Here is a 23,746-nt window from a genome sequence, read left to right as displayed (position 1 = left end):
GAAATATCGTATAATTTAAACAATAAAAAACAAAAGAAATAGTGAGTGACATCATCGACTCTCTCATTTGGATGTAACTGGCTCGTTCATCTTGTTAAAAATAAGCAAAACTTTGAAATGTCAGAACTTTCTTATTATACATGTAATTTTGATGAAATTTTCAACATTGTACTTGTCTAATTTTTCTCTGTTGATTCAAATCAACATTTTTCTGAGGTGGACTCGGCCTTTAATTTTCACTTATACCTTCTGATTACCACTCATCAAAATTAACACCTTGACAGAAATCACAAGCAGATGGGACATTGCTGGGTTCTTTTTTTAATGATGACTTTAATCACACATTCACAGCATGAGATGTTAAATACTGGACTGAAATCAAAGGATCATGCCTCCTCCTTGCTTCCGCTGGCTTTCCACGTTCAGATCATTCCTGCAAAAGATAAAAGAAAAAAAAGGTGTCAATTGGGTAGATTTTCACTAGTTTTAATAAGAATCCAAGTGGATGTATCATACAGACGTTTGCATGTTAGGAATGGCTTCAAGCACATTGGTAAATGATTAACTCTGCACCTGTGTTGTTTAATTAGAGTCACATTCTCTTCACAATAAACATTCTGAAGTCATGTTTAACTTAGACTATGGTCTAACTCTGTTCTAAAATTATGGGAAGCCATAAGTGTAAAAAAAAAATTAAATTGTATGATTCTTATATTTACTGTGTTCTTTCTACATTCATCGATGGTGAAGACAATCATCTATTTATACTTCCAAGACAATTATGAATGATTTGAGAGCCATATGAGCTGAAATATGATATCTCTACTGTTGGTGATTTATGTAACAATTGGCTATCCATACTTAAACCACAACTTTAAACTTGAGTTTTAGTTAATCCCAACTTCAGAATACGGGACATTAGGTCTATTGTTCACACACAATAGTGATGTATGCATCGCATTGTACTGTATACACACAAAGCTTGTCTTCACAATAAACTAATCAAAAGCTATTCTGAGCTGAATTAGCATGTGATACTAGTCCATGTAAAACCCCTCTTAAACGGGAATGAAACCTTTGGAACAAATAGACTTGTGTAGAAACAGAAAAATCAAAGAATAAGAATAAATAAAGTTTGAGAAAAATCAGACAAATAATGGTAAAGTTATGAGCATTTGAATATTGCAATCACTAATGCTATGCAGATCCTCACATTGGCAATGCGACAAGGATGTGTGATGTCACTGATGAACAACTTTCCCTTTGGTGGACTACAAAATACCCTCAAAATGTCTCTTTTTGCTTTTTCTAATGATGATACAAACTCTTTATCCATGATGTATTCTTAAAAGATATGTAATACAGGCCCTCATGTAGACAGAACACATGATTTATGGATAGATGTGATAAATGAGGTAATTCAAGTGAAATATATACTAAATTAATGGGGAGAGTTGTTCACAAGTGACACCACACATCTTTGTTGCATTGCCAATTTGCTATCTCCATAGCAATAGTAATCGCGATGTTCAAATGCTCATAATTTTCTCATTATTTGTCTGATTTTTCTCTAACTTTTGTTGATGTGTTTCTTTGATTTTTTCTGTTTTCACACAAGCTATCTTGTTCCAATGGTTTCATTCTCCTTTAAGGTTGTACCTTGAATTGAAATCAATGTGGCATAGGAGTGTCCTTGGCGGGCAAAGAGTAACATACAATTATCAGATTACATACGGATGCGATACAGACGTTAACAAATGAGTCAAAACAATGACCATCACATTAATTGTACAGCCACTCCTGGTGGTTGCGAAACAATTGCTCAAACTGTAATTACTCTGCTATAGATTCCACACACTAATTGAATTATACTATCTTCAACCCTGAATGTAAGACTGCATCCTACTCTAACATAACAACCTATTGCAACCCTACATCATAAGACAAACAAATCCTGGAGAAAATGTCGGAGGAGCAAGAGAGAGAGAAGCAAATGTTGGAGGAGCAGTAGCGGGAAGACCAGTTGTAAGATGAGTAATTGTCAGAGAAGTAATTGTCGGAGAACCAATTCTGACAAGCAGATGTTGTGTCACTCTCCGGATACATCCTGTCACCAATCTACAGGATAAATGGTGGTTGAGGTAACAAACGTTACTTGAATTTTCCTACTCAAATGCTCGGTCTTCACTATTAATTGGTATCAGCGGATATGAACCTTCCACTGCTCAAAGCTTCAAGCCAGTACTCGATGCAATGTCATCACAACATATTCAGCCCTGATTTCCCTCACTGACAAGTCAAATATTAAAATGATATTTGTCATGTATGAATCCTGAATCTGAATCAGTTCTCCGCATTACATTGAGAAGATGTAATCTGAAGGCAAAATTTCCTTTGTTATACCCCTTTCATTAACCCATACTCCAATTATCCGCCTAAGAGTAATGCGGATAATTCAATAAAAATTGCACTCACAAACTCCGAAAATAATTTGATTTTTTTACAGGCGCCTGACCTGAAAAACGCAGATAATTGTCACGGCAACTGCACACGCCCCCTCCGATGGGGTTGCGTTGGAAAAGGGTGACCTTGTGACCGCACCATGGCAATTATCCGCATTACTTTGGATATGCGTTCATAAAGTCAAAATCTGGTCCCGATGCTGCTATTATGCGGATAATTGGCAGCATCGATAAAATGCGGATAACTCCGGTCCTCCTCCGATTTTACAACCAAATAATGCTGCTATCATCCGCATAATTGGGTTTATGAATGGAGACCCCTGTGAACACCCCGCTCAATAACTCACCGCTGGGATCTCAATGTCTCCATCGTTGATCTGTTCAATGATATCATGAGGGTTCTGTCCTTCCACGGTGCATCCTACAGACTGAGCCGTTCCCAAGACTTCCTTGACTGTTCCCTTGAGTTCACGAGCCATGGAACGCTCCCTCATCGTCCTGGCGATGTCAATGATGGCGTCGATGGGGATGTTCCCACTGTGTGAGACTGTGCATGAAGAGAGGAAAAGAAAGAATAATAGCAGAGCTGCCAACCTGAAAAAGAACATTTCAGCATTTTTAAAACTGAAAAACAGCATTTTGATGATGACACCAGTATTTTCAATGAAATAACCTAAGACAACACATAAAGCGGAAACTTTAGAAATCAGTATTTTGCATGAGACTATCAGTATTCTTATTTTTCAGTACTAAATACTGAAAATCCGTACTACTTGGCAGCTATGTAATACCTGTACGCAACAATCACATAGCACTCAATATAAAGCTGCAAACCTTAAAGGAGAATGAAACCTTTGGAACAAGATAGCTTGTGTGTGAAAACAGAAAAATGAAAGAAACAGATCAACGAAAGTTTGAGAAAATTGGACAAATAATGAGAAAATTATGAGCATTTGAATATTGCAATTACTAATGCTATGGAGATCCTCACATTGGCAATGCGACAAAGATGTGTGTCACTTGCGAACAACTCTCCCCATTACTTTAGGTCAATTCCATTGTGACTTATGGGACATTTGATACTTTTTTCCACATAACTGAGGTGCATATCTGAAATAGTAGCTGCACAAACATGGATTTACTTTATTAAACTGTAAGAATACTTAAACTTACTATATACAAAAATGTATGCTTTCAGCTAGGTTGCATAGGGTGCTAGATATTCAGAAATGTCATTGTGACTTATGGGACATCCATGGACCACACAAATTGGGCTCTTTTGTTCAAAGTGCCATATCTATCTCAGTTTTATGACAATGTTTTTAGATTTGGGCTTGGAGATTAACTAGTGATAGGGCTCACTAACAGTACTTGAATTGGACTTGATTCATTTCATTTGTTTCAGTAGTTGTGTGCAATCGTGTGTGACTTATGGGACAAGTGAATGTGACTGATGGGACCCTATCTCATTTCATGGAATTAACATTTCCTCTCGATGACTTTTTAAGTCAAACTTAATTTCAGCATGAATAAATATTCCCTAATAAGATGACACCTTTAATAATTCATGCCATTGTGTCAGAAATAAATTCAACAAAGGGCAGAAACATCTTTTCACACACTTCATTTATATAAAGGGAACATTAACCAAAAAAAAAGCTTCCTAACTTGTCATCAAGTTTTAAGAACTGTAATCAAATAAGTAGAAAATAATCAATAAACAATTACAATCATAAATATTTAGCAAACAGATGAAAAATGAACAATTAGAAAGAATGTACACACTTTCAATTGTGACTGATGGGACATAATGATAGGACATATTTGTTACAGATGGGACAAATAAATGTGGCTTTTCTCTATCTGTCTCATACAGTATGGTAAGAAAATGACCTTTACACTACAGTGTATTACATGTGAGAAATTAAGACATTAATGCTGCCATGAACTATTAAAATCAATATTCTTGTTAATATACTCTCTTTTGTGTCAAATGCTCATATTTTTCATTAGCTGTTGATGTTTATGATAAAACAGATGGATATCAGTGCACAGGCAAATTTTTGACAAAAAATATTAAAATTTTGGCATAAATTCTTTTTAAAAAAAATTCATTAATTGGACTGTCTAGAAAACAGTTGCAATCGCATTCTACGATCTAAACTGCATGTACATGTATAATTGTATAGTAAAAAGTGTATTCATTTACATGGAAGATTTACCATTGTCTGTGCAAAAAATATGAAAATAATTGATTTTCATGAAAAATCCAAGATGGCCGCCAAAATTGCCAATTTGGAACCCCATGGGACACGATTTGACAAAGGGAACATCAAGATTCATTAACTATACACTTCAGGCAATACAAAAAATGTTGGTTAAAAAATATACCATGGGGATGCACCCTATCACAACTTCTTTTTTTGCCAGCTGCTTGGGTTGATATGTCATCTCTTTCATAGAAATTCTGAATGCCTGTAAGGACATCATCATTTATAGAGTACCAAAGTGATGTTAGTTGTCATGGTGTAATGGCGGCCTGGTTCTAAACAAAATAACCTGGGGCCATTTCATAAAGCTGTTGTAAGTTAGGAGCAACTTTTCAGAATGACTAGTGATCCTTTCTTATATGCTAAAACATTGCCATTATATGATGACATTTACCACAAGGATCATCGGTCGTTCTTAAAGTTGCTCTTAAGTTACGAAAAGCTTTATGAACCAGTGCCCTTTTACGACTATCAGAATGATGGTAACAACCAAGGACAACACAAATCATTATTTTTGCAAATACAAATGTGTAAGACGATCATGCAGCTGCGACTAGGTTTAGAACCGGCGATTCGATGTTCATGACATTATGACACCACCCTTTGGTCCTCTTTAAATGCGCATGTTCCTTTCTATTGGCAGGCGGTGGGAATGATTCTGAGAAAACTTGATTGCTAGCTTCTGAACAATTTTTTGGCATTTACAGGGGCTTTAATAGCTCTGCTCATGGTAGCCTTAAATGCATCTGAGGACTGGTGCTCTTATTTTGACAGGATCCAGAGGGTCGCTCAACTACAAAATTTGTGACTGATGGGACATTGACATAGGTTTTAATAGTTTCCATGGAACTACGTGTATATACCAAGTTCACATCATATGTAAAACAGTTGATGCATACTCTAAGGGGACAAGAAAACCAAGAGAATGATCTGGACCTAAAAAAATGACTAAAAGCTAGGGTGAAACAAACCCAATTTACCTGCACTCAGCTTTGCATTTTAGCGATCATATTCAGTTTTCTCCTTCTTTCTGGACTGGGCACACAATGCAAACTTATTTTTTGTTGTTCAATGCACTGCCTTTGATATTCAGACTGTTTTTTCTGACAGTCAGCATACTGTTCTCCAGCTTTTAAGCATTCTTGTCTCTCTCTTTGCTGTCATGGACAGCTTTAAGGTGGCATGGTTTACGAACTGTATATGTATATGTAACTTATGGGACATGTGACTTATGGGACTGAAATGTATGTCCCCCCAGTATTGCTATTTCAAGTCCAATACAGATGCAGCTTGCTTTGTTGATGCAAGCATGTACTATGGTAGATAAAAAAGTCCAATACTTGTCTCCAGGAGTCTATGGCAGCATATGAGGGAAACTTAATGCTCAAAACTGTGACTTATGGGACATCAAACATACACACCTTGAAATGTATTTTGTGCCTCATAGTTTCACTGCAGCGTATAAAACAATACAGCTAATGGTAAATTATTGCTTGGAGGTCACAAGGACAGTGGGATTTTTCATCAGCACCCTTTGCTTGCCAGGAGCCAAGGATGGGTGAAAGTTGTACATTTTCTATGAAATCTTAGTACCACAACAGAGTGTACATTGCGTATTTTATGAATGAATGAGGGTATACATGTAGTAAATATAAGTGTGTTTTTGTAAACCTTAAACTGTATACTTATAAACAGTATAAACAAAATTGCTCCAAAAAGAAATTTTTGAAAATGGAAAAATGCAACATTTGGCTGGAATTGACCATATATTTCACTTAAACTGCCTCTTTTTATCACATTTATCGGTAGATCATGTGTTCTTTCTATAGGGGGGCATGTAATACAGATTTTTACAGAATACATAATGGATATAGTCTGTATCACGATAAGAAAAAGCAAAAAGAGACATTTTGGGGGTATTTTATAGTCCATCAAAGGGAAAGTTGTTCATATGTGACATCAAATGGTCAAGTAAAGAATGACTTCCCCCGGTCCCCCCCCCCCCCCCACCTATCCCAATCTTTTATTTTACTTATTTTAACTTACTGTTCTTGACCTTCTTTCTATCACGAGGAGGTTCCTTCAGAGCTCTGATGATGAGGGATGAAGCACTTGGGACCACACTGACCTTGGCCTGACGGTTCTGAATGGTCAACATGACAGTGATCTTCAGACCCTTCCATTCCTGGGTTGCCTTGGCGATGTCGTCACCGACCTTCTTGGGGGACTGTTGTGGAGAGATTTGAATATCATATTATAGACCAAGATCTTCTGTCTGTTCAATTAGATTCGCTCACTTCATTCACTCAAAGATAGTAAGCACGAAGCAGCTAGTCTTCAGGTGCAGACCCTAATTGAAAATTTGATCAACAAGTGATTTTTTTACAGAATAGCACATTTCTCTTGCCATTGAATGATCATGACCAATGAAAAAAAATTATATATATATTTTTATATCCTACATAAATCAAATCCTGTATGTTGATTGATTAAATAGCATCATGTGATCAAAGATATTCTCACTATTTTGTGATGTCGAAAATGAAACGCCCACCGAAGAAAAAGTGCTATTCCGTGACGTCAATGATGGAATAGTCGACTATTCCATCATTGACGTCACAGATCATGATGGCACGAGCACTAATAAGCGTTCCGCGCACTGAGCGCGTAGCTAAGCGCTTCAGGAAAAGTAGGTCAGTCAGCACAGTTGGTTTGATTCAGATTAAAAAAAGGATGATCTAAGAGTACAAGAACTAGATTATCAAGATCTATTTCTATAATTTATTAAAGTAGGATATAAAACAAATATACCAGGCCTTTTTTTTCAAAAGTATAGCGGGAATTATGCATCCTCGGTCGTACTGGCATAATCACTATTTTTTCCCTCAAGGATTCGCCCATCGGAAAAATAGTAATGCCAGTCCAACCTCAGTTAAATAATTCCCACTATACTTACTCAAAGCCTGGTATGTTTGTACATACAAGTATACATATATCTCCCCCTAACTGCTGTGTATGGCCATGAGCGAGAGACCTTCTGTATCCAAATCATTCTGAACATTGGTCTGAAACTAAGGTTTGTAATATAATAGATTATCATCTACATGTATAAAGAGTGTTTTAGCCATACATTAAAAACATGTATTTTGGTCTGCATCAATTTGCCTAGTATCAGAGAATATCCCTAGAATAACCGAAAATCCAAAGATCATCCAGTAGGCTCCTGTACAAAATTCGTTATTGAATATGAGAGCATGTTCAACAGTATTGTGCACATGCGCGAATGCGTGAAAAAAAATGCATACAACAATGAAAGCAATGTGATGCGCAGCATAAGAGCATGACGACGACCAATTACGTCACAATGAACTACACGCAAGTCGCATGTCAACGACCAAAATTGATCTTATGAAGTGATGCAATTGTGATAAATGGATATGACTTGTTCAATCAAATTTCTCTCTTTTTGATTGCAAGGGGTGGGATAGATGATAATTATATTGGATGGCTTTTTTTCATAGCATACCAGAAATATTCCACTTGCTAGGGCCAATATTCCACTCATCTGCAATTCGTGGAATATTTGCCCAAACTCTTGGAATATTTCTGGTATTCGATTCAGAGCCATCCAATATAGATATTTTGAAATACCATTGTGACAGGGAATAATTTTGCTTTACAAATTTGAATAGCATTTTTGGTCAGGAGAGAAAGGCTCTCAACCAAAGTAATGTACAGTCCTATGTAAAAATATGCTATACAAAAGACTTTATGTATACCTACTAGTCTTTAAAAAATGTGAAGCAAATTGCGATGCGATACCAGGAAAATTATTGTGTGTGACATTGGAACTTCTATATAAACCTTTTCATTAAAGTTGTGTATCCAGGATGCATATCCCATCACAATATAAGCCATTTGTTTAAAACAATTCTACAAGAAGACCCAAAGGGGAAAGGGGGTTACAAAAAAAATATCATCCCTATGTCATATTCCCTTCATCACCATTCTTAGTCTTTCGTGAAAAGGTTGATACATGCATGTGAACGTCGCCTGACATTCAGACAATGTTTGACATTTATTGGAACATTTGAATTTTGTGGTTGTGACAGAGCACCGCCAAAAATAGAAGAGCCCTAATTCACTTCTCGGAAATAAAGATGCTTTCGTTAATGAATAAAAGTTCCAGTAACGAATGCACACTTTAAATCTTTACAGTACCATAATCTTTGCTTAAAAGAGTCCATACAGAGTTTCCGGGAATGCACGTAGCATTTGCGTTTATTTTTATTTGAGGATAAAAAAGAACTGCTCATTAAATGCCTTGCAGGCGGGCATAGGTAGGGGAAGGCGGGGTAAGTTGTGACAGTTTTTGCTTTTTGCATGTTAGAATTGATATGATTAATAATCTTGTCAAAATAAGTACCTTGCTTTGAAATTTCATTCTTCTGAAATATATTCCACCTATATATAACTTTCTACCCCAACACTGAAAGTCATCGTGACCTTTGAAAAAACTGATGTCAAATGGCTCAACTTGCCCCATATATGGGGTAAGTTTGAGCCACCTTCTGGGGTAAGTTGAGCCACAAAAACTATGTACAAAATGTATGGGGGGAGAACCAGCATGTCAATGTTTTGTTTAAAGTCTTTTCACTTGCTAATTCTCTATAAATACTAACATCCTGTAAAAGGAAAAGAGCAGTCATGTTAATTTGCTCCTTTCAGCCTGTATTTCAATCGATTTTTATGGTTTGTTTTTTAAGATACATTACCATAGGAATTACCATGGCTCAACTTGCCCCATGCTGTTTGGCTCAACTTACCCCAGTCCAAACTTAGTGCGATAATTTTGTATCCACACATTTATTATGCATCCATCATATAAAAGACTATGACAAGAATGAAGATCCATACCTGGACTAATAATGTTGTTATCATGTCTTTATTATATTTAAAGACGTGTGTGTTTATAAAGCACTTATCTATTTCACACTCTTTTTTACTTTTTTGGCTGAAATTCACATTTTTCCCTCTAAAAAACTACTTTTTGTTTCAAAGTTGGAAACAATGTGGTGGGGTTAGGGGTTATGCTATGGGTCATCAATACATGACACCACCACAATGTCTGACTCATTCATTATTGGCCTGCGGTTGGTGGCTCAACTTGCCCCTATGCTCAACTTACCCCGCCTTCCCCTACCGTTGCCGGGGGTCAAAACCCGAACTTTCAAAATGCCTATTCGGCGCTTTAGACCACTCCGCCATGGCATAACAATTTGTTGAACGGTGGCTTGTTAACTATACAACGTTACTGTTAAAACATTATTCTTGCAGGCTGGCAAAGAAGTATGTACTGGTTCACCACAATCGGACATTCTTCATATTGTATGTAGAAGTGCTGAACTGAGTTATACTTTGTTTCATAGAATAATAATAATAATGTTTTATTTACCCAGGGTAGCCACTTCAGTTAGGAAACTGCTCTACCAGCGGGCCCTGCATAGTATTATGTTATTATTACCCTTCTCCAATCTAAATGCTGAGTGCCTAGCAAGAAGGCAGAAGGTCCCAATTTTATAAGTCTTTGGTATGACTCGGCCGAGGATCGAACCCACGACCTCCTGTTCATGAGGCGGACGCTCTACCACTGAGCCACCATGTCCGGTTAAATGTAGAAATGTATATCACACTAACAGTCTTATGGAACAGAATCCCCCCCCCCCACACACACACACACAAAAGAAAATTTTGACATCTACAGAATCATCACACTTCACATGAAATGTTGCAAGATGTAAAACTCACCAAACCAAGAGGACCGATCTTGGGGGCAAGAGTTGAGGTTGCTCCGACTTCACCACCCACAGCCCTCAGACACACTGAAAAAGGAGGGAAAATCAAATTTCGTAAATGCATTGCCATGGTTATATACAAATTAACATTTTCTTTTTCAGAAGCAAATATGATGCTTTCACACCGAGCTTGAATTTTGATGGCTAACTTCAGTGTATATATCAAAGACTACTACAGCCAAGGCATCCTACTACTAGATTCGACACCAAAACAAAATAGAGCTCTGAGTCTGAATTCTCTATGAAAGACGTGGCTAAAATATATTTAAATGAGATGATCTATGTTGAAGAACTCGAAGAACTATGTTGAAGAAGTCGATTATCAAGTCCAAGAATTCACGCGCCATTTGTATGGGACATTTCAGAGGCTTTAATGAACTGAAAAATGGTGTTAAATGACTTTGATTCTGCACTTTCATTGATGAGTGGATTCCATGCGCGACCATGGGGTCTCGAAAGCATCCTAAACACATAATTTTCATATTCTGAAAATGCACCCCTTAACAAGTATTGGCGTGTGAAACCCCTCCTTTAACAAGTATTGGAATCAAAACGATACTCTTGACAAGTATTCCTTGAAATGAACCCCTAAACAAGTAAAGTGATATCTCACGGGTTGGTCGGTCGTCGGTTTTACTTTACATATCATTTGGTTTAGTACGACCCCACATTCCACACGTCGCACAAATCGGACTCTACACACGTAGTTTTGGGGCAAAAAGGTATCCTTTTTAAAAACATTTTATTGTTTTATCATCCCCGCAAATTTGACCCAAAACTCGTAGCTTTCCTAATGAAATAGATACCATTTTTTCAATTATTTTTGTGTTTTTGACAACCTTATCACGTTACGTACACAACATGCCCAATCTGGAAAAAAAGACATCCTTTTTTAACGTTTTTTTTGGTCGCCCATGGTATCCACTCGTCAATGTAGGTGCCCCCCCCACCCCCCCGTTCCAGACGACCGGGAAAATTGACACCCTTCCAAATACGGCACTCTCCCAAACATCAGACATATCAGCCAACTGAATTGGAAATGCATGCTGTTGATGCACGCGAGCTTGTTTTCTGAACGAAGTCACACGCAGCTGAACGAAGACGTTCGATGTTTAGAGTTAAAAGAGGTCCATAAATTATTATTTCCGGACCTCTTATTTCTAATAATCATTATTTACTAATAAAAACTATATCAAAATTATTAATAGTGATAATCAAAATCTGATTGCACAACTGAAAAAAGTTCAAGCGATTATTTTGTGATGTACTAGAGCGCAATTTAAATCATCAAAACTGATAGCAGCACAAAACTCTATACACGTCACTTAGACGAGAATAACCGTCATTTCTGGGGATTTATTTGACAATTTCTGACATTTTACTATCATCCCCATTCACCGACGGTAGTACGTTATAGTACTTAATGAGTCCTCATTTGTAATCGGTCATATTGTGTGATTTCAAGTACGGTGTTCGGTGTTGGTGCTGAGAGCGTAAAAAGTCCGCTGAACCGAGCTCCAACACCGAGCTCAGAGGAACGTTACCGGTTGCGTTTATCGATAGTACATGACATCACGCCTCTGCGCTGCGCTACTACATCATCTCAACTTCACGCGAGAAGTCTCGACGACGAAAATGAAATCAGAGAGAAATGCATCAAATTCTCATCCAGAATACCAATACTTAAATCAATTCAAGAATTCGAAAGAATGAACATTATTCTTCATTAAAATATATAAAAGCTCAAATTATTTGTTGTACTCATCTTATTCTTCAACTGTAAAAGCTAATTTTATGGGGACGTTTCATCTTGTTCGCCGCTTGTTCACGAGCTTGAGATTGCCAACACCAACATCGAACTTGAAATCATGATTTTCCCAATTTCTGGGGCTGGGGGTCAGTGTTGCCTGATGGGGAAATTGCACGTAGATCGTCAACACCAGCCACATGCTGGGTTTAGCAGACGAAATACAACACCATTCTTCAACACGAACTGCCGGAAATACGTTATATTTTTTGAGGTCAATCCCAACACAGGCCTGATTTCAAGTACGGTGTTATTGCTCGTGTGTTGGTAGGATCTACTTGAAATCACCCATTTATAGATCTATATGCCATACGGTAATCGGCAATCCTGTATTTTAGGGGTCTAATTTATTTTAGGTTGCTAACTTCAGGCAACAGCTCCACGACCGCTGTTAACGGTAGTTGGTAGTTCAGTAGTGCGTACGTACGTGCCGGGTATGGCGGGCCGTTAATGCCATTATTATTTCTTCATTCTCTAACCCCCCCCCCATGACAAGTAACGCTGATTACCATTGGTTTGATATATACCATTATACTCTTCGTCCTTCACCCATAAGTGCTCAGATATACCCACTCATTCAATGAACAAGGTTATAATATAACCTTGTTCTCAGTTATATCTCCATGTGTGGCAAAATAAGGGTGGCAAAGTTTGGCTTATTTTCTCTTTTTCTTTGGGGCAAATGCTTGATTTTTTACACTGACAATTTCCATTACATCTATTATTCATACAACTTGGCTCTTATTTAAATCATTTTTTTCCTAATTAAAAATAGAGATCAAAAAATGAAAATTTTCTTGCCATATTACTTTCCACCAATAGAGGGCATACACAAATATATGCCCAAAATTCAAGTTTTTGAGCGCTCTGGTGAATGAAAAAACTATTCCCAATTACTAATGAAAAATAAATTGCAACTGTATGAAAATTAGTAATTTTGGTCACAAAAGTGATATTTTAATGATTTTTTAAGGTGTGTGCTCTGTACAACATTGGCATACCATAGTCCTACCTCTAGATTCCCCACAGGCAGGGTGGTAGCAGTGATCAAGTGGATATACCCATTAATTATGCCCCAAATAAACCCCTTAAAACCAAGGCATGCTGCATGGCATTTATTTCTTCATTGCATACCCCCCCCCCCCCCGACCATGACTAGTCCCGGGTCACATGACACCCCGACGGCTTTAGGTATACCGTATTACCGTTATTCTATACCATCCCCCTGGCCATGCTGGCCCCTACATATATCATGCTAGCCCATTGGTAAATACAACTTTACATCTACCATGTCTACATAGGCGTGTAGCTGTATACTAGTACAAGACAAGTCCTATAATAATGGCATTAATGGCCCATCATACCCAGCACGTAGTACACACTACTGAACTACCAACTAGGTTAACAGCAGTCGCGTCGTGGAGCTTTTGCCTGAAGTTAGCAACCTAAAATAATTTCAGTAGAGGCGCACGGCCAATATGGGAGACTCTCTCCAATAGGGGAGACAATCTCCCACATGGAGACTTGCTTTGCAAAAGGACAAAAGAAACACCAACAAAAGCATGATTTTTTCAACCCAAAATTTTGTCTCAGGTCAGAAGCCCATTTGCAGTAGAGGCGCTGGTCCAAAAATTGGGATTGTCCCAGAAAACAAGGATATCCTCATAAACCAAGACAAATCATGTCTTGATAAATTGAGACTGTCCTTGTTTATGGGGACGTTTTTTTTTTCACTTCCCCCTATGGGACAAAGACAGCAATTACGGAAATTGAGAGTGCTAAAAATAGATTCAGTGACCTCAATTTCCCCCACTTCACCGTCTATTTTTCATGACTTACCGTCTTCCAATAATCTTGTTATGAAACCTGATATGTTTACATTGACTAGCACACTTGATTGGTGTCGTCGGCACTTGACAGGTGAATGAACATTCCTAGATTTCTTGTGTGAAGAAATCCTTATAAACTGAGACAGTCCCTGTAAACTGGGACGATCCCAATTTTCTGACCAGCGCCTCTACTGATTTGTTCTGTGTGTGATTGACAACAAAAATCCTTATTAAAACAAAAGCAGACGGTGAATTTTTACAGTCATGAAAGTAGACGGTGAAAAGGGGTAATTATTCATGAGGAATCTGTTTATCACATTTTTAATTGCCGCCAAGCCCAAGCCAAGGTAATCCTTTTGTTTTGCCGCAAATGTAAACAAAGGAAATTGGTCTCCAAAACTGGAGACCGTCTCTGAAATTGGATACCCAAATTCTTCACAAAAATCTCTGATATAGGAGATAATCTCCCAGAGTCCTACATTGGAGACAGTCTCCAATATTGGCCGTGCGCCTACTTAAGTAGGAAACTGAATTTACAATGATTTAGACCCCTATATAATTATAAGGCCCAACACGAACAGGATTGCCCAGGATCAACTACTCAAATTTTATACGTAGATCTGGTTCTAATTAAAATATTTATCAATACATTGTTCTTCAAAATGGCATTTTGTAACATCACTAGCCCTTGTATTTGCTATTGATATTCGCTGCGTATAATGTGCGACTGCATGTGCTGTGCACATGTTCATGGTGGGCCCTAAAAGGCAACAGCACAAATTTCGATAGATGGGACTGTACAAAAATGGCTATGTAACATCCAAATGTTGAGACCGATAAAATATCTTTGAATATTAATTACCAATTTTGATTTCATTAGGATCGAATTTGGCAGGCATGATTCTTCAAAGAATGTGGATTTTCAGTTGAAAAATAGAAGTGAAAGTGTCGGATGAATCCGATTTTGGAAACTACCGAAAGGTTGCACAGTCACTTCTTGACGAGTCGAAGAGGAAAAAGGAAAACGCCCTCTAGTGGTGGAATTATTCACGTCACCTTTTTTTTCTAACTGATATAGATTCAACAAAGAAATTATTCTTTATTTGAAGAAAGGAAAGAAATTTTACAAGGCAACACTAGTCAAAACTGACTAATATGCCTATTCAAAATAGCAACAACAACATCTTACGATAGTTAAAGGAGAATGAAACCTTTGGAACTAGACAGCTTGTGTGAAAACAGAAAAATCAAAGAAACAGACCAACGGAAGTTTGAGAAAACTCCCCGGGGGCATGGGGGGGGGGCCACTTACATTGACGAGTGGATACCATGCGCGACCAAAAAAACACGTAAAAAGGATGTCTTTTTCACGATAGGGCACGTTACGTACGTAACGTGATAAGGGTGTCAAAAACACAAAAATAATGAAAAAGGGTATCTATTTCGCTAAGAAAATTACGTGTTTAGGGTCGAATTTGCGGGGACGATAAAACAAAATTAAAATGTTTTATAAAGGATGTCCTTTTTGCCCCAACACTTCGTGTTTAGAGTCCGATTTGCGCGAGGTGTAGAAGGTGGGGGGGTCGTACCAAAAAAGGGTAAAGCCGACGACCGAAAGGACCAACAATAACACATTCCTGTACTTGTTTAGGGGTTCATTTCAAGGAATATTTTCCAAGAGTATCGTTTTGTTTCCAATACTTGTTAAGGGTAGGGTTTCACACGCCAATACTTGTTAAGGGGTGCATTTTCAGAATATGGAAATTACGTGTTTAGGGTGCTTTTCGAGACCCCATGGTCGCGCATGGTATCCACTCGTGAATGGAAGTGGCCCCCCCGGGGAAAAATCGGACAAATAATGAGAAAATTTGAGCATTTGATAGTTGCGATCACTAATGAGCTTTTGAATATTGCGATCACTAATGAAATGGAGATCCTCAAATTGGCAATGAGACAAAGATGTGTGATGTCACTTGTGAACAACTCTCCCCATAACTTTAGTATATATTTCACTTAAATTGCCTCTTTTATCACATCTATGAGTAGATCATGTGTTCTTTTTATAGGAGGGCATGTACCGTATTATAGATTTTTAAAGAATACATCATGGATAAAGATATTTTATCACCACAAAAAGAAGCAGAAAGAGACATTTTGTGGGTATTTTATAGTCCATCAAAGGGAAAGTTGTTCACATATGACATCACACATCCTTGTCGCATTGCCAATGGGAGGATCTTCATAGCATGCTCATAACTTTTTCATTATTTGTCCAATTGTTCTCAAACTTTCTTTGTTCTTTTTCTTTGATTCTTCTGTTTCCACACAAGTCTAGTTATCGCAAAAGTTTCATTCCCCTTTAAGTAAAGAGCAAAATATTTCAAGAGCTCACTTGCAAAAGGGGTTAGGTCCATTTCTCAGTCATCAAATTTGATTTTTATGTCCTAATGTAAAGATTTTTAGTAGCTCTATAATATGATGATACCAAAGAAAAGTTGAAGTTCCTATTAAAGGTAAAGTAAAATGGCAAAGAAAAATCACTTTTTTCAAAATGGGTTATAGGTCCATTTTAGTTTAGTTAGAAAAGGGGTTAGGTTCACACAGATTTTTTTTAAAAGAATCATTTGAAAAAGTATGGACAGGTAGATTTCACTTATATCCAATTCATGTCCTCAGCATGGTATATAGGGTATCATGATAATTCAGTTTCGCATAAGAATATTGCAATATGGGAGAATGGACAAATTTTATTCTTGGGGTGGACCTAACTCCTTTTGCAACGAAACTCTTCTGAAAAACTCATTTTTTAAAAGGGGTTAGGTCTATTTTTTCATAAATTTTATTGTTTTCTGTCTCTAAAACTCAAATTTTTTAGTTACTCTGATGATAGATAAGACAATATAAAAATGTAAACGTGAATGAAAGCCAAAGAAAAATCACTTTTTTTACTCAAAAGAGATTGGATTAATTTCAGTTTACTTGCAAAAGATGATTACTTGCACAATGATAATTTTTTTTATTATATAGGGAAAAAATGAAGACAGGTAGATTTCTTTTATACTCAATTTTATGTAGACAAGATAGGGTAGTACATCATGACAATTTAGTTTCTCATAAGAATATTGCAATAAGTGAGAATAAAAAAAACATGTTTTTTTTTTCTCGGAATGGTCCGAAGTGGACCTAACACCTTTTGCAAGTAAACTCTTCATTTCTTGAGGGGCTAGATATGGCATGCCGCGTAAAATTTATTTAAAAAAATGTCATGAGCTTGCAAGCAAAAATTTTGAAATTTTAAAATCAAAGTTTTTGATAGATTTTTACACAATGTCAAGAAAATACCATATCGTGTTTCTTCCTTCTTCCTTTCCTTTTCGTTTCCCTTTCTTTTTTGGGGGGTCATGGTTTTTTTTTAGGGGGGTGCGAGAGCCACCAAGTCCAGGGCAACGGTACCTGAAGTCCAATATCGGTCCAAGACGTATCATATTCTTTCTGATTATTCATGTCTGTATAACGCACACACATGTTTTCTAATGTAATGATTTTTGGATCTTAATATAGCAGACAAAAATGCCCATAAAGAAACTGAGTCTGTCAAGATAATTATGCCTATCCATCACATTTCATTCTGAGTGTTCCCTCGATCCCCACACTGTAAAAACTGTGGTGTTAAAACTGACACCAATCGGTATTATCAGATAAAGGCCACACCCTGACATGCCTGAGGTGTTAAAATTACACCCTAAAGATTGAACATAACACCAAAAAGTGTAAATACAACCATAGGTGTTGTAATAACACCTATAGGTGTAACACTAACACCACCAATTTAACACCGGTGTAAAATAACTGGTGTGGTCCTCTGTGTACACCCGGTATCACCACAGTTTTTGTTGTGCACCCCTCTCTCGTACGTCTTCGTCGCCCCCTTTTCACTATTCTCTCTGTACCTCCACCTCTCTATCTCCCTCGAGTTACCCCCCCCCCCTCCCCCCATCGGTCCCCCGGGGCACACGTGACCAAATTATTTCCAAGCACCCCTCAGTTTCCTCCACTATACTAGGCTGTAATATATTGTAATATATTGATTTTCATTTTCATTTTTTTGGAAATAGATTATTGAAAAGCAATTAAAATTGTTCATTTCCAAGCCAATATACACTGTAAAAACTGTGGTGTTAAAACGGACACCAATTGGTGTATAGAGGACCACACCCTGAGGTGTGAATAAAACCCTAGAGATTGAACATAACACCAAAGAGTGTCATAACCATAGGTGTTGTAATAACACCTATAGGTATAATACCACCAATTTAACACCGGTGTAAAATAACTGGTGTGTTCCTCTATGTACACCGGTTAACACCACAGTTTTTGCTGTGTACCAAAACAAAATGGAGACTTCAAATTGGCCGCATTTGTCATATCATAGTGATGTTAGTACTCCAATACTTAAAATGGCCAGAAGGTTATTTTTCCCAACTAGTTTATTTCATATTTTATTTTTCTTCCATGAGGACATAAACCAATATACCTGAGTTATAGTTAAATTACCGCCCCAGGGAAATGGGTATACTTAGAGAAAACCACAAATCCCTGATAATAAAGTACATGCATCTATATGGGAGAGTTGTACTTACCCCTTGTCATCTGATCATTAAAGTTCAAGTCCACCCCAGATAAATATTGATTCGAATAAATAGAGAAAAATCAAACAATCATTATGTTGAAGATTTCATCAAAATCGGATGTAAAATAAGAAAGTTATGACATAAGTTTCGCTTAATTTTCACAAAACAGTGATATGCACAGCTCAGTGACATGCAAATGGGACAGTCGACATGGTCGATGATGTCCATCACTCACTGTTTCTTTTGTTTTTTATTGTTTTAATTATACAATATTTATTTTTTACAGATTTGACAATAATGACCTACTTAATTGAATCATATAGCATTAAACAGTACTAATTGCACATGTTCAGGGAGGTATAAAACTCGATTTCACATGACAAGGGGGAGAAAATCAGAATATTTCATATATCACATATAGTATAATACAAAAGAAATAGTGAGTGGGTGACGTCATCAGTCCCCTCATTTGCATAGCGGCCAGGATGCGCATTCAACTTTTTTGTGAAAATACGCGAAACTTTAAAATGTCATAACTTTCTTATTTTATATTCGATTTTGATTAAATTTTCAGCGTTATGCTTGTTGGATTTTTCTCTTTTTGTTCAAATCAACTTTTGGTTGGGGCGGACTTGTCCTTTGGGTAAATGGCCTATATGAGGAGTTGTACTTAACCCTTATAATAATTTACTTACCCAGCTGCCAATCTGAAATATACATAGTCTTATAGTAGTACTTTCTTACTGCTTGTTCGGTAATTCTTTCCAACTTTCACCATTCTGTTTAATTTATTTTCTCCTTTAATTCCAAATGAACACAACATTTCATGACCAACGCTGGATTCCCCTTAACTTTCTCACAGAATCAGTGTCACCCCCAGTATAAGATGCTTATTATATCCACTTCTCTGGTCACCCCCCCCCCCCCCCCCGCCCCATGAACACCGGTTGACACCCATGCACAGATACAACGATGAGGAGATCAACAAACTGCAAGATATCCCGGGAAGATATCAAGTAAATAACGGACCGACAAGAACAGAAAGAAAGTTTCCTACCATCGCCGTGTTTGCCCATGTCAAACAAAATACAATAAGTCTTCACAGAGGAGTACTATTTTCTGGGTAAACAAAATACCGACTCAAAATCCTCTCAAGTGGTCAAGCTTATTCGATACATTTAGATACATGCGACTGGTATACCGCCATGTACATTCCAACTCATCTGGCTTGGGTCATGGTAAAAGACGTTGGAAATGCATGTTAGAAAATAGAATTTCGTTGCATATATACTGGCTCGAATCCTGACCCTCTCAGCAGACCTGGTTTCATGAAAGTGTCATCGATTGCACATCCCCATGTATGAATGCGGGTATACGGCCAATATCATTTGCAATGGTGTGTTGGATAAGTGTGATTTTGTGAAAAGAGGGCTACGACGTTAGAAGTCAAATCAATCCTGGATTTCGGCGTTTCATCAAGATGCTTGTGAAAGCCCCTATGTCGTTACACACTTACTATTTCACTTAAATCAACACATCGTATTTCATCAATCTAGGATGTGATCGTGGATTTCGTTTCATCACAAGCCCAATGAGGAAATAAAGTGTCAAAAGGTAAGACTGGTTTTGATATTTATAGCGGGGGTTATGAGGAGAGGGGGGGGGGGCTTCGACTTCACCCCCCCCCCTCCCACACACATTTGCCAATACCGTGTACATATAGGTTCTTTTTGATACCATCTGACTGTATTTTTGGCATGGTTAACACACCCCCCCCCCCCACACACACACACACTTTCAAAACACTGAATAGTGTCCTCCTCAGTTTTTTAAAACGGCTAAATAATAGTGCGATGTGTGTAGAGGGGCGTGGTACGAATGAATTACGAGTATAGAGGTGGGGGGGGGGCAAAAAAACGCAATAATTTACCAGTATTATGGTTATGGTGAAATATACTGAATGTGTTTTGTATAAAAAACATACGCTTATGATAACGTATTTCTTTGTGCCATAGACTGCGCTGTTTTTTTTGGGGGGGGGATCGATATAATGTATCTACTATTTAATGTCGTTCTTTTTTGCAGATTGATTGAAAGGTGGCATCAGGAAGAAAGAACATACAAAAGACAAACAAATGGCGGCTTCTTTGAGACCATATTTGGCAGGATGGATTTCTGGAGCAGTTGCCATGACAATTATTTTTACCTTTACAGGTCCAGTCTACCTCGGTCAGAGAATAACTCCAAGGTAAAATTGTATATGAATGTATGTTATATAAAGCCGGCCCATGGTCGCCCCCTCCTCTGAGAGCACAATTATTTTTTTTTTAATGTAAATTGCCGTTAAATCAGAAGTGTGCCCTTTCAAATATGAAGGCCCTTTTTTGTGTTTTTTGCTTGATAATTTTCCTCGGGAAAATGTGCTCCCTCCTTATGAAAAATACTGGATACGATGTACATGCACATGCAAGAGTAAAACAGCATAGCATCAAGAGAACTTTACCTTCTAATGTATATGCAGTGTGAGGTTCAAGAATATTGAATAAATACATGAATTAATAACGACAAAAATACATACATATAAACAAATTAATTAACGGCATAGATGCCAATGATGTCAAAATTCTACTTGAGTTAGTTAACATGATTATTTGGAAATCCCTTTTTCGATGGGTATATCTTAGCAATTTATTGATACCAAAATATGTATTAAACACTATTGTAAATTACTGACAAGGTGATTTGAAAGGATATTCATGAACCATTGTAGGATTATGACATCATTGAGATCTGGATTCATTCCTTGCTACCATGCATTTACTTGAAGGGAATACAGATTCATATAACCGCAAAGAATACATACTGATTATTCTAGCGTTGAGGCATACCACATAGATAAGGTATCAAACTATTTGGGAGAACCTGTTCTTTTAGGCCATGTATAATAATTCTGTGTTCATGGCATATTTCCCCTCTTAATTGTGGATTTTTTTTAGACTTTTCTTTATAGAGTATACACTTAATCAACGTTAGTTGAAGCACTAACATAAATCTGCATTTCACATGCAGGTCATTGCCTCCAATCAGGGGTTCCATCGCGGATAGAGACGTAGTCGCCACCACCGACATTGCTGATGAAGAAGTAGAGGGCGCCACCGACATTGTCCCAAGAAACAAGCGAATGATCTTGGCAACAACCAATTCAGGCTTCCTGCACTTCACCAAGAACTGGCTAGAAAGCCTGAAACGCAGTGGTGTTCAGGACAAAATTGTCATCGTGGCCGAAGACGCTGCATCGTTCAAAGCCATCAATGCTTTCACCGACTATCCAAGCCTCGAGGTCAAACTAGCAGCCGATGCCAAACATCACAAAGAAGGTGTTCTCAAGTTCAGCTCCGACGGCTACCTTAAATTTGTCAATAAACGTCCTTCCTATATCTCTCACTTCCTCAAAAAAGGATTTGACGTGCTCTTTTCCGACGTCGATATAGTTCTTCTCCAGGATCCTTTCCCATACTTTGACGATGATCTCGATGTCACTCTCCAAATGGATGTTTGGAAGAAAGACAATCACAACCATTCGGATGTCTTCTGTGCCGGCTTTGTGTATTACCGATCTACAAATGCCACGAAGGAATTCCTCAGGCGATTCATGGAGCGGATAGCAGCAGACCCAAAGACCCCTGATCAAGTGATCCTTAACAGACTACTTCGGGAAAGGGATATCAAAAAAATGGTGCGGGTTCACCCTATGAATGGTGACCTTTTCGTCAGCGGACGATACTATTTCGACCCGTCGTGGAGGGCGCTACATACGGAACAGCAGCCAGTGATGATTCACAACAACTGGATTAAGAACTCAGCCTCAAAAGTTAAACGATTTAAGGAACTGGGTTTATGGTATGCCTAAGCTATATTCGTTAAATGCGTTGCATACAGAACAACAGCCCATAATGATTTACAAGAACTGGATTAAGAACGCAGCCTCCGAAATCATAAAATAAAACTTGGTTTCTCATTTATCTATGCAAAGACCGTTCTTCATATGGCTAAGATCGTGAAAACAAACCATGGGGATTTCAAAGAAGAAGTAAACCACTCTTGGAATTTGCCAAGACGGACCTTTTCGTGCGTGTCTTACCTGATTTCACTATTGATGCAAAATAACTCCAATCACCATGATAATGGTTTAAAGTGAAATTCCAGTAGTTGCAGTAAACACTGATTTCATGAGAAAGTCTGTAAAACCAGGCTTAATTGATCATCGAGGATCTAGATCTGGTACAGCTACTTCATTTTCGTTAAAGAATTGTCAAATATATGGATGCGTTCATCACAATTGTACGTTTAAACCAAGCTGTGTAATGATATAATTTTATTTGATATCGTTTTTTTTTAATTTATGATCATGAATGTAATGTTTTATTATGTTCAATTTTGTTAGATTAGAGAAGACAAAAAATAGCAGCTAATTACAGGATATTATTATTATACAAATTCCTAACCTTCTTATATTTTCTTTATCAAATATTAGTCATCATGTTCATACTTTCATTTATTCCTATTTTGGGTATTTCACTTTTCTCTTTTCTTTTAAAAGGGAAGCATATCCTGACAATATAAGTTGTATTTAATAAAAAGAATAGAAACAACATATAAAGAATAACAGAATTATGAATTTAAAAATTGTTGATTTTGTGAAGTCACGAACGAGCAGCTCTTTGATCTATATGTCTGTTATATGTATTTATTAAAAACGTGATATTTTGTTTCAGCGGTGGATATCATCAGAAATGCCCTACCCTCTTCTAAAAGAGGGGAGGGACAATTATACAACTCCCACTCAACTTCCGCAAACAGAATGATCTGTGCATGTAATATCAAGGATTTTG

General features: G+C 37.5%; 2 protein-coding genes across 2 annotated transcripts; one reads left to right on the top strand and one right to left on the bottom strand.

Annotated features, from left to right (window-relative positions):
• Positions 1-313: 313 nt before the first annotated feature.
• LOC121416898 (60S ribosomal protein L12-like) lies at positions 314-15,247 on the bottom strand. The gene is made up of 5 exons (XM_041610425.1): positions 15,086-15,247; positions 10,541-10,614; positions 6,779-6,959; positions 2,810-3,009; positions 314-433 (listed from the first exon to the last, which is right to left on the bottom strand). Exons 1-5 carry the CDS (start codon positions 15,120-15,122, stop codon positions 428-430), a joined length of 498 nt encoding a protein of 165 aa, XP_041466359.1. The 5' UTR covers positions 15,123-15,247; the 3' UTR covers positions 314-427.
• A 4,765-nt stretch (positions 15,248-20,012) lies between these two features.
• On the top strand, positions 20,013-23,525 carry LOC121416897 (UDP-D-xylose:L-fucose alpha-1,3-D-xylosyltransferase 3-like). Its single transcript, XM_041610424.1, has 3 exons — positions 20,013-20,468; positions 20,940-21,102; positions 21,924-23,525. Exons 2-3 carry the CDS (start codon positions 20,990-20,992, stop codon positions 22,762-22,764), a joined length of 954 nt encoding a protein of 317 aa, XP_041466358.1. The 5' UTR covers positions 20,013-20,468; positions 20,940-20,989; the 3' UTR covers positions 22,765-23,525.
• The last annotated feature ends 221 nt before the right edge of the window (positions 23,526-23,746 follow it).

Source organism: Lytechinus variegatus, chromosome 6, assembly GCF_018143015.1.
Source record: "Lytechinus variegatus isolate NC3 chromosome 6, Lvar_3.0, whole genome shotgun sequence".
Classification (NCBI taxonomy): Eukaryota; Metazoa; Echinodermata; class Echinoidea; order Temnopleuroida; family Toxopneustidae; genus Lytechinus; species Lytechinus variegatus.
The sequence above is the reverse complement of the archived record's forward strand: the minus strand, read 5'-3'. Positions and strand labels throughout refer to the sequence as shown.